This window comes from Echinops telfairi, unplaced genomic scaffold (assembly GCF_000313985.2).
Source record: "Echinops telfairi isolate 266 unplaced genomic scaffold, ASM31398v2 ScPeMD7_7400;HRSCAF=8409, whole genome shotgun sequence".
Taxonomy (NCBI): domain Eukaryota; kingdom Metazoa; phylum Chordata; class Mammalia; order Afrosoricida; family Tenrecidae; genus Echinops; species Echinops telfairi.
Window position 1 is genome coordinate 21,391,508 of NW_022111300.1, and position 13,507 is coordinate 21,405,014.

The window sequence follows — 13,507 nt, forward strand, 5'->3', positions numbered from 1 at the left end:
CTGCATGTCAGAGGAGAACTGTGCTCCACAGGGTGTTTGATGGCTACCAGGAGCCCCGGGGGTGTCGTGGTCGGAATCCTACAGGGGGTCGCTGTGAGTCGGCATTGCCCGGATGGCAGAGAGAAAGAGAATCATATGCAGGAAGCCCTGGTGACCTAGTGGTTCAGCGTTGGGCTGCTAAATACACGGTCAGCAGTTTGAAATCACCAGCCACTCCACTGGAGAAAGACGAGGCTTTCTACTCCCTAGAGAGTCCCACTGTCTAGAACCCACAGTCCAGGAAACGACTCGGTCCTTTATCGATCCGGTCAGGACGAGTCAGAATGTACTCGCTGGCAGTGAGCCACTGGATGGAAGTTGCTCCTCAGCCTCCCTTCTAAAGCACCTCTGGATAGATTTGAAGAGCCAGCCTTTCAATTAGCAGTCTGCAACAAACCGTTATCCTCACCCAAGGCTCTTCGCCTCTCTTTGCCGCTCATCCTGTGAGTCTCTCAGTCCCATCATCTGTTGAATGGGACCTCTGTTGTCCTCTCTGCGTGAAGAATGGATAGTCATGAAATTTAACGAGAAACAGTGTGAAGTGCATTCCTTCACAGCGAGAAGATGGTTGGAATTAGTTATAACACAACATCATTTGCTAATTTAGTTAGGTTTGTTAGCATCATAAAATAATTCATACCTCCTCCAATATTATATTTGGAAAAACATGTACTATACAACTCTTTAGGTGAGTTTAAGTAAAGTTATGTTTTTTAGTACACTTGCAGTTATACATAGCTTCTCTCCATGTTTCGGCATAAATATCGCAAGTGTGTTTACATATATAAATGGCTGTTTGCTTATTAGAATAAAGGTAATTACCCATTGTCGTCATTTTGTCTCATAGAATGATTGAAGATAGTGGGAAAAGAGGCAATACCATGGCAGAAAGAAGACAGCTGTTTGCAGAGATGAGTAAGTATAGAACTTTCCGGGAACATCTTACGGTTCCTGGTGCACGCCAAGGAAAGACTGGAAACAGCCACGCCATCCTTAAGGCTGCCGTGCCTTGCCTTGCCTTAAAAGCTTAATCTCTTTGAATAAACTACATTTGGACTTTTTTTTCCCCTTCATATGAAGTAAGAATTAAATTAGCCAGTGATTCACCAGAATTCGTAACTGGGCTAAAATGTTTACCTGAAAGAAAAAAGTTTCTGGAGATGCGCACACACCTTGATCAACACTGTTCAGCTCTGGTGTTAGTACATCTTCATCTAACTGGAAACTGGAGTATATCTCCATCTCCCGTAGACTACAGTATTAGACACGTAGAGAAACTGAAGCCAATCACTGAACATCTGACCGACAAAATAGTGTCATGCGCTCCCGATGGGCAAATGGGTCAAGCATGATTTGCTGGTCAAAGTACCAGCTGATTTTCAGACCTCACCAACAGGGTGTGAAGGCACCCTGGGAGTGCAGTGGGGTTACCTGTTTAGCTGCCACACTGGGGGATGGTTTGGACGCACCAGCCCCGCCCTGGGAGAATGATGTAGCAATCTGTTCGCCTCCATCCTGCCAGGTTGCTAAGAGTCAGAATCAACTCCACAGCAATGGGGTACTTGGGGCTTTCTTGTTTTGGGGTTTTTTTGAGGTTAAGACTAGGAGAATTGGTTCTACAAGCGGGCTTCTAAATACAAAACAAAAGATGGAAGCAGCTTGAAAGTGGCCTATGATCCAAGTGGAAGCCAAAGCAAGCCAATCTCTAGTGACTCCAGCAGAGAACCCACTCTATAAAGAGCTCCCTGTAGGTAGTTGGTAATGTCTTGTACAAAGGCTAGTTTTCTTTTATTTAAATTTTTTTTAAAAAGTAGAAAAAAGAGAAGAGCTTGACATTGAGGTTGGTACAGATCTCAGATTAAATGTTGTAAAGAAATTAAAAGTAAGATTCTCTTTTCTTTTTATCTCTCCATCCCTGCATTAACAATGAGGATGAGCAAGAAGAGTGAGTTGTAAGCCTCCCCTCCCCACCCCTGAGAAGGCAGTAGACACAATTAGGTTTCTACTGAAAATTGGAACTGATGGGCAAGAATGCAGGGAAGAGGAGATAAAGAAAAGTCTCAGACAATCCCATTTGTACTTCCCTTTATCATCTCCCAGTGATCTGGAAGCACTGAGGGTTGGAACTAACAAAAGGGAAAGAAAATTAAAATTATTGTGTGGAATTTCAATCACGCTCCTGACTTTTTCTCTCAGAGAATTTTCTACTTTAGCGACCGGGCATGAAAATATCCGCGAGAGTTTCAGTCAGACCTTCGAATTCCCGAGGACATAGTTGCTTCTGTAGCTCACTCTTGGCACAGCAGTCACCTGGAATTGTGAACCTGTGACTCGCTGGCCCCCAGAAGAAATATCACAACAGCACAGACGTCTTCCCACATGATAAAGTTTTAGACGGAAAAGGCAACAGGCAAAAACATCACGGGTTAACATCTCATCAGACACACACACATGCACACCATTATTAACATTGAACCTGAAAGAAAAAGGTATTAAGATCTCGAGGGGAACTCTTCAAATGTATCCTTCTCACATCAAAACGGTATCAGGACCCTGGAAGAATTATAAAGGTGTGCTTATTTAATGATTCTGTAAATTCCAGTCTGAGTTGAAGTCCACTTCCCCGTTGCTCTGTACTTGGTGAGTGTGGGGCGCAGAGAATACATGTAGGGAGAACATCCGAGTGCATGGAAGATTTAATTTGCCACCTTAAAAAAAGACAAGTCTTGGATAGAAACAAGCCACCTCTAAATTATTCTCCATGCAAGAGAGAATTAGGAAAACCATGCCCCGATTTCTCCGATCTTAGCTTTATCTTTATATCAAAGTGTCCCAGGGATGTTGTGTAGCTTTTAAAAATAATCTTATGCATTCTCTTGGTGACTGATCAGATTAGCTAAGCAAGCCACAAAAATGTATGTATTTCTTCCATGAGCATGCTATATAATAGATGCCAGTCAAAACAGCTGAATGCATCTGACTTTAACATTTCATGTGTTTGAGCTGATGGCTTAGCGCAGCACCAAGTGGAACACAGTCCACATCCCCTGGGGATGCTGCTGGGAAAAGAGAGGGCTGGTTTCCAAAAAAGGAATTGACTTTGATCCATAGACAGGCATGTGAAAGGGGAAGGTAATCACATAGAGACTGTCAAATAAATAAAAATAAGATGTTGCCCCAGTCCTAGCTGGACACCAAGAAAGAGAGAGAAAGGAACCTGTTAACAATGAAGACGCATCAAATCTGTGATGTTTAGGCAGGAAGTTAAAAAAAAAAAGAGCCTAATTTTTGTAAAGCTAGTCAGCAAAGTATTATCTAGAAACAACAACAAAAAGCCAATACAAAAGTGCTAAATAGAGTCTCACCTCTGGAAATGACAAAAATAAAAAGAGAGAGAGAGAACAATTGATAAGAACGCTTGGCCAATTGGATTTATTGTAGCACGGGTGTGTGTGCTACACATGTACTCTGAGCTCATTCCTACAAGGAGCAAAAGCATTTAGGAAGAACGCTAAACCAAACCAAACTCCCTGTCACTGAGTCGATTCTGGCACAGAGCGCCCCTACAGGAGAGGGTAGAACTGCGCTTGTGGGTTTCTGAGACTGTAACTCTTTAAGGGAGTAGAAAGCTAGAAAGCTTGGTCTTTCTCCCAGGGAGCAGCTAATGGTTTCAAACTGCTAAACTTATAGTTGGACAGGGGTGAAAATGAAGAGCAGTAGATAACACACAATTACACAAACAAAGGACAACCTCATATTTTAAAAGTGAGTGGCCATCTACTTGGTTTTGAGAAATCGGAGCAGGCCACTGTTAACCAAATATTCTATTTAATACAATACCCAAATTATCTTCTTGTTTAACACCTGGGATTAAGACAGAGATACGCTAGTTAAATGTGAATGCCACCCCCACTTTGGCTCTTCCAGTCATTGAGTAAGTTTACGAGTTCCAATAACTTTCTCAGACTGGCTGTTAGCAAAATATGTATTTGCTTGCTCTTGGAATTTAACTCAACTCCCCTTCAGTTTGCTGCCTTGAGTGATCGTTATTTGTTAAGATGTCTGAATCTCTCACTATTGTGAACTCCTACAGGACAGATGCTGGGCAATTCCCTTTGAATCTTCCCATGCATCTTGCATAGCTATTTCAGGGCCTGTGGGATAGTAGCTGCGTAGCTTTATGGGAGGAAGTGACTGGAAACGCTAAGAACAAGAAGTGCTGCCTACGAAGAACAGGAAGGACTGGGGGAGAGTGACAGCACTGTCCTTACCAAGAGAGGGGCACAGATAGGGAGGGGGAGGCACATGCAGGTACTCAGCAACTATGGTAGCATTGTTAGAAAGTAGACAGTCCTGCTACAGGATATTGGCTACGTGCAGCGTGTGCACAGTTGGAATAGAACCTGGGTCATTTTTGGCAGTGCATGCTGTGATATTTTGGAAAGCTGATCTCAAACATTCAGAAAAAAATGGCATACTTGATCCTGTTGCCATATGCTATGGTTGCTATGAGACCATCATGGTTTCCATTTGCTTCTTCGTTGCTCAAACCCCGGTCTCTGTACCAGGCTAATTCCATCCTAGAAATTCTTGAGGGCAACTGGTTTTCATCATAAGCCCATTTGTAAGAATATGGGCTATGCTTTGGGGGAAAATTTTAAATACCTAGGAGACGTGGGAAATATCACCAGAGATAATTCCTTGGAAGAAAATGAAATTGTATGTAGAAAGAGTGAGTCAAGAATAAAGTTTGGTGAAGTCATTTGGCAAAATCTGGAGGGTCATAAAACCAGGGAAAGAAAATCAGAGTGCTCTGAAAAAGCAAGATCTCAAACATTAAGGACAGAGATTCTCTAAATACATTGTAGCTCTAGTCATGTTCCCCGTAGGCACATGTCCAGCTTTCCACTAAATAGCTCACTTTTCCAACTTCCAACTTCTCAAACATGCACACATATCTACTCAACCATCAGATATTAAAAAGAATCTAGGGTTCATAAACTTCATCTTCATCCAATAAAATGTGTTTAAGGAACGCTTTGATGGATGGTATATTTAAAAATCTAAATGACTATATAGAAGGTTGTATCATAATCTACCAAAAGATTAAAGGCAAAATATAAGTGAGTTGTATAAAGCTGTTAAGGGTATCATAAATTTAAATTTCAAAACGATGTTAAGGCTGGATACATAAGTAAATATGGATAGATTGATGATTGGGTGGATAGATGGATTAGCTCATTTACTCCTTATAATAAATTTACTAGCCTGCTAGGTCATGAAAACAATATAACATAAAAAAGAGCCCTAGTTTCACCAAAATATTGATGAAAGTACTTAGATTGCGCATGTATTGAAGAAATATGGGTCAACATAGGGTTTGATAGATTTAGAGGTAGCATCATGGTCATGACCAGGAGATTTATTGCATCAGTCAAGTGGAGGAAGGTCTCCGGTGACTGAAAGGTTTTATCCTTGGCCCTGCTCCAGTCCTCGGTGTTAATCAATGGCTTGCATGAAGTTACAGAAGACACACAGCTACCACAGAGGTAGGCCATGGATTTATAGATTTTTTTTTTTCAAGAAGAGACCACGTGTGTAAAGCTGAATTAAGTTCATGGCTTTAAGGGACAGTGATACCATTTACTTGAAACAAGGTGGATACAGAGCTAGGGACTATGCAGCATGTCTCCATTCCACTTCTTTGGCCCCAGATCCATTCTTCTTAATGCACTGCTATGTCTGAAAACATCTCTTCTGTCGCTCACCATATCAATGTCCGGGACTGACATCATCCCACAGGAAGGACTTACACAAATAGGAATCTTTTGCAGACCTCCATATGTCTGCCTGCTTCTGGAACAAAACACGGGTCAGTTAAGGCCAGGTTGACTCCCAGCAGGGGAGAATAGAATCAGTGCCCTCCTCCGTCAGCACCATGTCTACCTGCCTCTCTGCTCCAGCCCCAGCAGGTGTGAGGACCCTGCTGGAGGTGCTAGTGTTGCTGTCCTGAGAACTGGAAGCCTCACTAGAGCTGAGAAACCGAACTCTGTGTGGCAGCAAAGCCCTTCGATCCTTCCAGCTGAGATCACCGTTCCTGAAGAATGTAGACATATGCTCTACGCCGCTGCTGCTTTCTTTTCAGGGATTAATTTCAGGTACTGAGATTCTCTTGGTTCTTGAGCCAAACTCAGCATCGTAGATGCTGAAATCCTCATCCAAGGGGACCAAGCAGCTTACCTCAGGTATCGCCGATAGTTCCCCTGCCGCTGCATATGCAGCATCCTGAAAAGCCCATTTTCCCACATGAGCCACTCAGATTGACAGAGGCCCCACAACAGAGAAGGAGCTTTGTAACGCTAGTCAGTAAAGCAAACTTGCAAAAGATGTCAGGAAGGCCGGAACGGGAAGTTAAAACTTAACAGCAATTAAACAGGTAAATAGGAAGTCCTGTACTTGTGCCCCCAAACAAACATTTAACTACAAAGTAGAAAAGATCTGACTTAATATAAACACCTAAGTAGCTTTTTAACTACCTGTAAACTCAATCAAACGAGCCCTGGTGATGCACTGGGTTAAGCATTGGGCTGCTAACTGAAAGGCCAGTGCTTTGAGGCCACCAGCTGCTCTACTGGAGAAAAACGAGGCAGTTGGCTTCCATTGAGTTTACAGCCTTGGGAAACCTATGGGACAGGCCTCCCTGACCTTCAGGATTGCTATGAATCAGACTGGACTCAGTGGCCGAGGGTTCAAGTTTCTGGATTTAAGCTCACCAGGAGCTAGCAGCACAAGCTAGTAGTATTTGAACATAGATTTCATTAATAGATGTCCATAGCACAGGTAGCAATACGTGCTTTCTCTATGGTCTGCAGGAGCTCTGGTTTTGCTGTGGGTTAAGCATCGGATGGTTGACTGCAAATTCAGGAGTTCGAACCCACCAACTGCTCTGGGAGAGAAAGACGAAGGTGCCTACCCCTGTAAGGTTTACACTCACAGAAACCCTAAGAAGCCGTTCCACTCTGCCCTGGGAAGACATCAGGAGTCTGGGTTGACTTCGTGGCAGTGGGCTTGGGTTTGGGTTTGATCTAGTCTGTGCAGGTAAGCAGAGAGCTTTGGTACCTGGATGCCAAGCACCAAGTCAGTAGTTGAACTACCAGCTGCTCCTCAAGAGAAAGATGAGGCTGTCCACTCCTATAAAGCTTTAAAGTCTGGGAAAGACAACAGGGCGGTTCGACTCCTTCTGATAGAGCCGCAGTGATTTGGAATCAACTCCACAGCAGTGAGGATGGAGAAGAGGCAAGAGGTGTAACATTGTGGATCACATTTTAAAGAGCCATTAGCGAACCATGGAACAGAGTGATTAGCAAATGTAAGGGGTCTCACAACCCATGCCTAATAATACTAGGAACGTCTATGCACTGAAGTCCTACTATGTGGCAGATGTTGTCCCAGATGCTACACCCACAATGGATGTGGAATTGCAGGCCTTTTGCCTCACAAAGCCAAGAGAAGTTACCTTCCCAACTGAACTTGACCTGCAGGGATGACGAAACATCACTTTCAGATGTTTGAAAAATAAATTATCAAGTGTCAGGGAGACGAGATTAAGTTGTGCCTGGGGTGGTGGGGGAAACTAGGTCAAATGAGTTGAAGTTATAGGAAGGCAAATTAAATCTGAAATAGGAAAAAGAAGTTCGTGTCACTTACCAACTCAAAGACAGTGATTTTTCTCCTGGTTTGATATCATTGGTCAAAAAGAGTCCAGGAAGTCTTTTTTGTGGAGGACCAAATGAAAAACCAAACCCACTACTACTGAGTCCGTTCTGTTCTGATGTATAGCGATCCAATGTGACAGGACAGAACGATGAGGGTTCGGAAGACGACAAATCCTTCTGGAAATAGACTGCCATGTCTTTTTCCCACCGAGCAGCTGATGGGTGCTGCTGCCATGGCCCCACAGTGGAGCCTTTTCAGGATGGCCACCTCCTATTGATTTACATTTACAACACTTAATATGTGTAGTTGAGTAGTGCAATGGTTAATACTCTGAACTGCTAACCCAAAGGTTGGCGGTTTGGGTCTGCCCAGATATACATCTCAGAGGAAAGCGTGTCAAGGTTCTTCTGAAAAACTCAGCCATTGAAAATCGACAGATCACAGTTCGATTCTGACATGTGCGGGGTCACCGTGAGGCAGGATCTGCTGCATAGCAGCTGGTTTGGTACAGAGATCACGGCCTTGCATAGACTCACTGCCATCGAGTCAATTCCAACTCATAGCAACCCTGCAGGTTCTACAGAGTAGAACCGCCGTGCTGGGTTTCTGAGACTGCAACTGTTTCAGGAGGAGAGAGCCTAGCCTTTCCTCCAAGGAGCAGCTGGTGATTTCAAACTACTGGCCTTGAGTTAGCAGCCCAACACATAACCATTACTCCGCCAGGGCCCAGCCTTTCCTATATTATCAGCTAAACAGTGAAGTAGGTCCTCTTGTCCCCATTTTACACACAGGAAAATTGAGACTCCAAGTAAACACATGGCTAGGAAGTGACAGATTTAAGTTCTATTAATTCATTACTTTCATGAAACTATATTCCTCCCTAACATTGGACACAATCCTTGCATGGTCACTGGTCAAATGCCCATCTTTTGAAAGTGATGGTAAGTGAATTACTACATGGAGTGGTGTTACCATTTTGATCCTACAAATGCTCCCGATGGCTCCATGTCAATGAGCCTGTTTGACAAGCAACACACTCTCACAAGAATGAAAGTTTAATAATCTGCCTCATAAAGCCACAAAGTAATAGGCCTATTGACAGTGCTTTAAAACAAATCTAAAGAGATCAGTTTGCATCGAGGAAAAGCTGAATTCTCTCAGTGAAGAGCAAGTGCTAATTCACGGAGTCTCCTTAGGAAAGAGCCCAGGTAGAGTAGTGGATTATGTTTTGGGCTTCTAACCATAAAGTCAGCAGTTCTAATCCACCAGCTGTTCCTTGGGTGGCAAGGAATTCGGGTTGGTTTGGTTCCCGTAGCAAAGCAGTTCATTGTCTTCCTACTATAATTGCTTCTAGGCTAGTTCACCAATCGGCTACCCTAACTATTCTATTGTCAGGCGCTTGCAAGGAGAAAATTCAATATCTGTCAATCAATAGCATGGCCATTTTTATCTGTTGTGAACTAAAAACGTGGTGGGAAGTCTGGAAGAGATGTGCGTGAATTGAGGAGGGGCTTAAAGAACATCGGATGAACAGACATCTGTTGAAAGTCTTCTGTGTTGTAGACATAGTCTAAGGATGAAAGGAGGACTTGAACACTAGGAGCAAGGGGGAGGAGGCCAGCCCAACCAAGCAGAGGGGGTGTGATAGAACATGGTAGGACATGCCATTGCATGGGGGCAGGATGGAACTGGATTGCAGAGGAGCTTGGATTCTGAGCTGATGAATTGGGCCTGGTACTCTCAGCATCGAGGGGCCTGCTGGTTTCCTAAACAGAAACATGGCCTAAGCAAAGTAGTTCCAGAATATGAGGGAGCCTGCTCCCTCTGTGTTAAGATAGGACTTCAAGCCCTGGTGGTGTAGTGGTTATGCATTGGGCTGCAATCCAAGTGGTCAGCAGTTTGAAACCACCAGCAGCTCCTTGGGAGAAAGAATGGGTTTTCTCCTCCAGTAAACAGTAACAGCCTTGGAAACCCGTAGAAGGTCAATCTGAGTCAGCATTGACAAGATGGCGGCAAGTTTGGTTTTGGGTCAAGCCACAGTGTAGGTTGTTTTTAGAAAAGTGTTCTCTCTTCTGAGCTTAAACGGGAGGATTCTAGGACACACGCTTATGGAAATAGTGAATGCTAACAAGTCTAGACTGTGTGCACCACACGTTGCTCTGTACTATAGGTATCTTCCTTCCTTTGTCCTCGCACCACTAAGGAAGGGTTATAAGGATCATAGTCTCATCTTCCAGGTGGACCCCTGGTGGCATAGCATTTCTGTATAGGACTGCTAACCACAAGGTTGGCAGTTCAAAACCACCAGCCACTCTGAGTAAGAGGAGGCTTTCTACTAGTGTAAAGAGATACAATCTCTGGACTTGTGGGTTACAAGGGCAGGTCTGCTCTGTCCTGATAGGGTTACTCTGAGTCCGAATTGACTCCGTGGCGGTGATTGAGTTGAGTTGCTATTCCAGCTGGAGAGAATGCTGCTTCTGGAAGCAACTTGCCCAAGGACACACAGAGAAGATGCCCAAGAGGAAGTGGGGACTCGCCTTGTAGCCGTGGTCTCACGGCCTCTCCCAGAGCCTTCAAAATGATCGCTGGATCATCTCCATATCTGGTTGTAGCTGACTGTCTAACTCTCAGTCTCAACTTGACCAGACTGTTCTCCGAAGTGGCAGGCACGACAGGGCCCCAGTACGTGAGCAGAGCTGACAGCCAGACTCCCATGCTGGGGCGTGGACTGTCTTTCCCTCGAACCTGGGACATTTGGAACAGCCCTTTCCAGACCTTAAAATCATAGTGATGGTCTAATAAAAATGGAAACCAAGCGAAGTGCGTGGACCGCATCTGCAGCTTGTTTTCTTTGTAAGCATTGTACATTTTCTTCCACGCACATGGCATACCATCTGTGTACTTTTTCCCCCCACTAGGGGCCCAAGATCTGGATCGTATCCGACTCTCCACCTACAGAACAGCATGTAAGCTGAGGTTTGTTCAGAAGAAATGCAATTGTAAGTATGCCAGTCTTTTGAACTCATTACCACCCCCCACCAAACCTATCCTTTATATTTGTTACCATGTTGACGAAAACTAGGTTGTTTTTGCAAGTGCTGATAAAAATGTTTACATAATAATAGCAAATTAATTATCGTACACAAACGGCAGAAAGAATAATTTTACATACTTCTGACACCTTAACTATTCTTAACAACTAAAGGATTCCAATGGAAGAGCTTCTGGATGGGATGGGAATGTGATCTTCTGCTTGGCTTGATTTAAATCTGGATGGGGATTATCCTTTCTTCTTTTTTGAGCCTGTTGATTGGAAAATGGAATGGCATCAAATTGGTTTCCAGGAACACTGTAAACTGTCAAACGTGTGTTTCCTTGACAAGGATAGGAAAATGGTGACAAGCTCTAGGAATCCTTTGAATTCCTTTCTGAACCGACTAAGTAAGGCTTTCGGAAGGGAGTACTCTGAATCCCGGGCTGATACACATCTTTATAAGCCCTTGCCTTCCAATTGAGTGCTCCACACCCTCCCAGAACCACCTGGAAGGTCATCCCGAGCGGCTACAACCAAAAGGTTGGAAAGCCCCGGGGAGCACAGTGGTCCTCCACACATGAGACCTGTTCGAAGGCAAATAACAGCAACAGAACCAGACAATGACCAACATGTGCCAGATTCAGGCAGCAGCAGGAAAAAGAGAATAATACGTTAAAACAAAGCAATCTGCCCCAGCTTCCCCCCACCCCCCCCAACCTTAAATGTTAGCCATCAAAGCTAGATCACAAATAGCAATTGAGTCGACGCTTCCCTCATATTACTGCCACCCATTTGTCTTAGAGAAAAAAAAATGTACTGTTCATGTGTATGAATTTATTTTATTTTGATGAAACTGACTGCTGTAAATTATTAATAATTCTTCTCATTTTCTAATTAGAGATTGATTTTTTAATTATAATATTGTCCCGAATATCTGTGCATAGTTCTTGAATAACCAACATGAGGAGTCAACTCTTGGTGCATGTGAAAACTAGCCGTGACCTCCTCTTTATTGACCCAGCCGCTCCTGCAGTTGCTTAAGCAAGGCCCTGGGCAGCCACCCCCAGAGCAGCATTTTAGAACAGCAGCTGCCTGTGCGTCTGAAGACGGTGATGGCGCATCTATTTCCCACGCTGTTTATCTGCTGCTTATTCTGCTGTCCCATTGACTAGAATTAGGGATGACGTATGGAAGAGGAGAAGAGCACAAAGGCTGGTCAAATGTCAAAGATGTATCTTGATTCCTCCCAATAAGCTGAACCTATTCCAAACCGGGTGAGCGCACACCACCAGAGATTGTGGGGAGGCTCGGAGTTGGCCTGTGTGGCCCTGGGTATTGAGAAGCCAGTGGAAGCCCTTCCCAGTGCTCATGTGAGGGACCAAAGAGAGGTCCTACAGAGGAAAGTCCCTATTGAAACACAAGGAAGATTGTCCATGTGTTGAAAATCTCCAGGATTGAAAAGTGATGGGTTTCTCCCGCTTGCTTACCACACCTCACCACTAGAATAGCCCTCCAAGTCCGTCGTGTGTGTGTGTGTGTGTGTGTGTGTATGTATGATTGTGTATGCGTGTGTGTGGGGAGGGGGGGTGGCAGGGAGTTGGAGTGGCTGCGCTGTCCCTGTAAAGCTTTTTCATAGCAGACACCTTCTTAGGTTCTTGTCACTCGGACTACAGTTTTCAGAATAACTTAAAAATGACAAAGATTTTCTTATTTGTTTCATAAACTTTCAGTGAGAGTTACTGTGACCTTGAACTATTGCAGACATGAAGAATGAGAGCGCATCTCTCGGCAGAGAGGCCTGGTAGACATTTCTTATTGATAAGCGGTTACACATGCAGAGGATGAAGCCACCTAAAATCACACTTTATGAATCACTACGCACTTGAAAAAGAGGCGCAGCCTCTCAATAACAGAAATGGTTCCAGCTGACATAGAGAAGTAAATGATGGGGTATTATGATAATAAGTGCTTTCAATTAAACTGGGGTCAAAAACGAGGGGGGTAATACATAGCTGCACGCGCACGTACACCTGTCGTCATCCAGGGTCCTCCTCAGAGTTCTCCCCACAGGCGCGCAGACGGTTTTGTGCTCCGTGCCTGTGACAACGTCCACATTTCCTGCTAAAGTATGGAACAAACCCAGATAAATGATAGAACTAAATATTCCATTAGCACCAAGAAAAGTATTTTGAGCATATGGCAATATTTTCGAAAAGTAGGTGAATTCTAGAAACTGAGGGGTAAAGAAAATAAACAACCCCACCAAAGAAACGCTGGAAGGGCAGTGTGACTTTCTGCCATTGACATGCAGACACTAGACCAAGTTTCAGTTGTCCATTTCCACGTGTGAAAAAGCCCTTGAACACATTTGATATGAATGCTGACTGCAGAGGTCACTTGAAGCACATTCAGCGGCCATTGCAGCAAGTCAGCGCCTTCTACTGCTGCCTGGGACACCCACAGGAGCAGTTCCGCCCTGTCCCCGGGGTCGCTACAAGTCACCATCGATGGGAAGCCAGGGAGTTTTGTTTTTTGAGTACAACAAATGTTGAAAGCTATTAATTTTTTATATCTTTTTTGGATTTTTTTAAATCATCTTATTAGGGGCTCATACAACTCTTATCACATTCCATACATACATCAGTTGTGTAAAGTGCATTTGTACAGTCATTGCCCTCATCATTCTCAAAAAAATTTCCTCTCCACTTAAGCCCCCGG

At 44.1% G+C, this 13,507-nt stretch overlaps 1 protein-coding gene across 13 annotated transcripts in view; it reads left to right on the forward strand.

Moving 5' to 3' along the window:
* Positions 1-13,507, forward strand: part of DTNA (dystrobrevin alpha) — a 373,548-nt gene that overhangs the window by 212,291 nt on the left and 147,750 nt on the right. For all 13 annotated transcript variants that reach the window (XM_045296183.1, XM_045296186.1, XM_004702946.2 and 10 more), the window contains 2 exons: positions 887-954; positions 10,674-10,754. In XM_045296183.1, the coding sequence (XP_045152118.1) occupies positions 888-954; positions 10,674-10,754 (148 nt within the window). In that variant the 5' untranslated portion in view covers position 887. The remainder of the gene's footprint in view (positions 1-886; positions 955-10,673; positions 10,755-13,507) is intronic.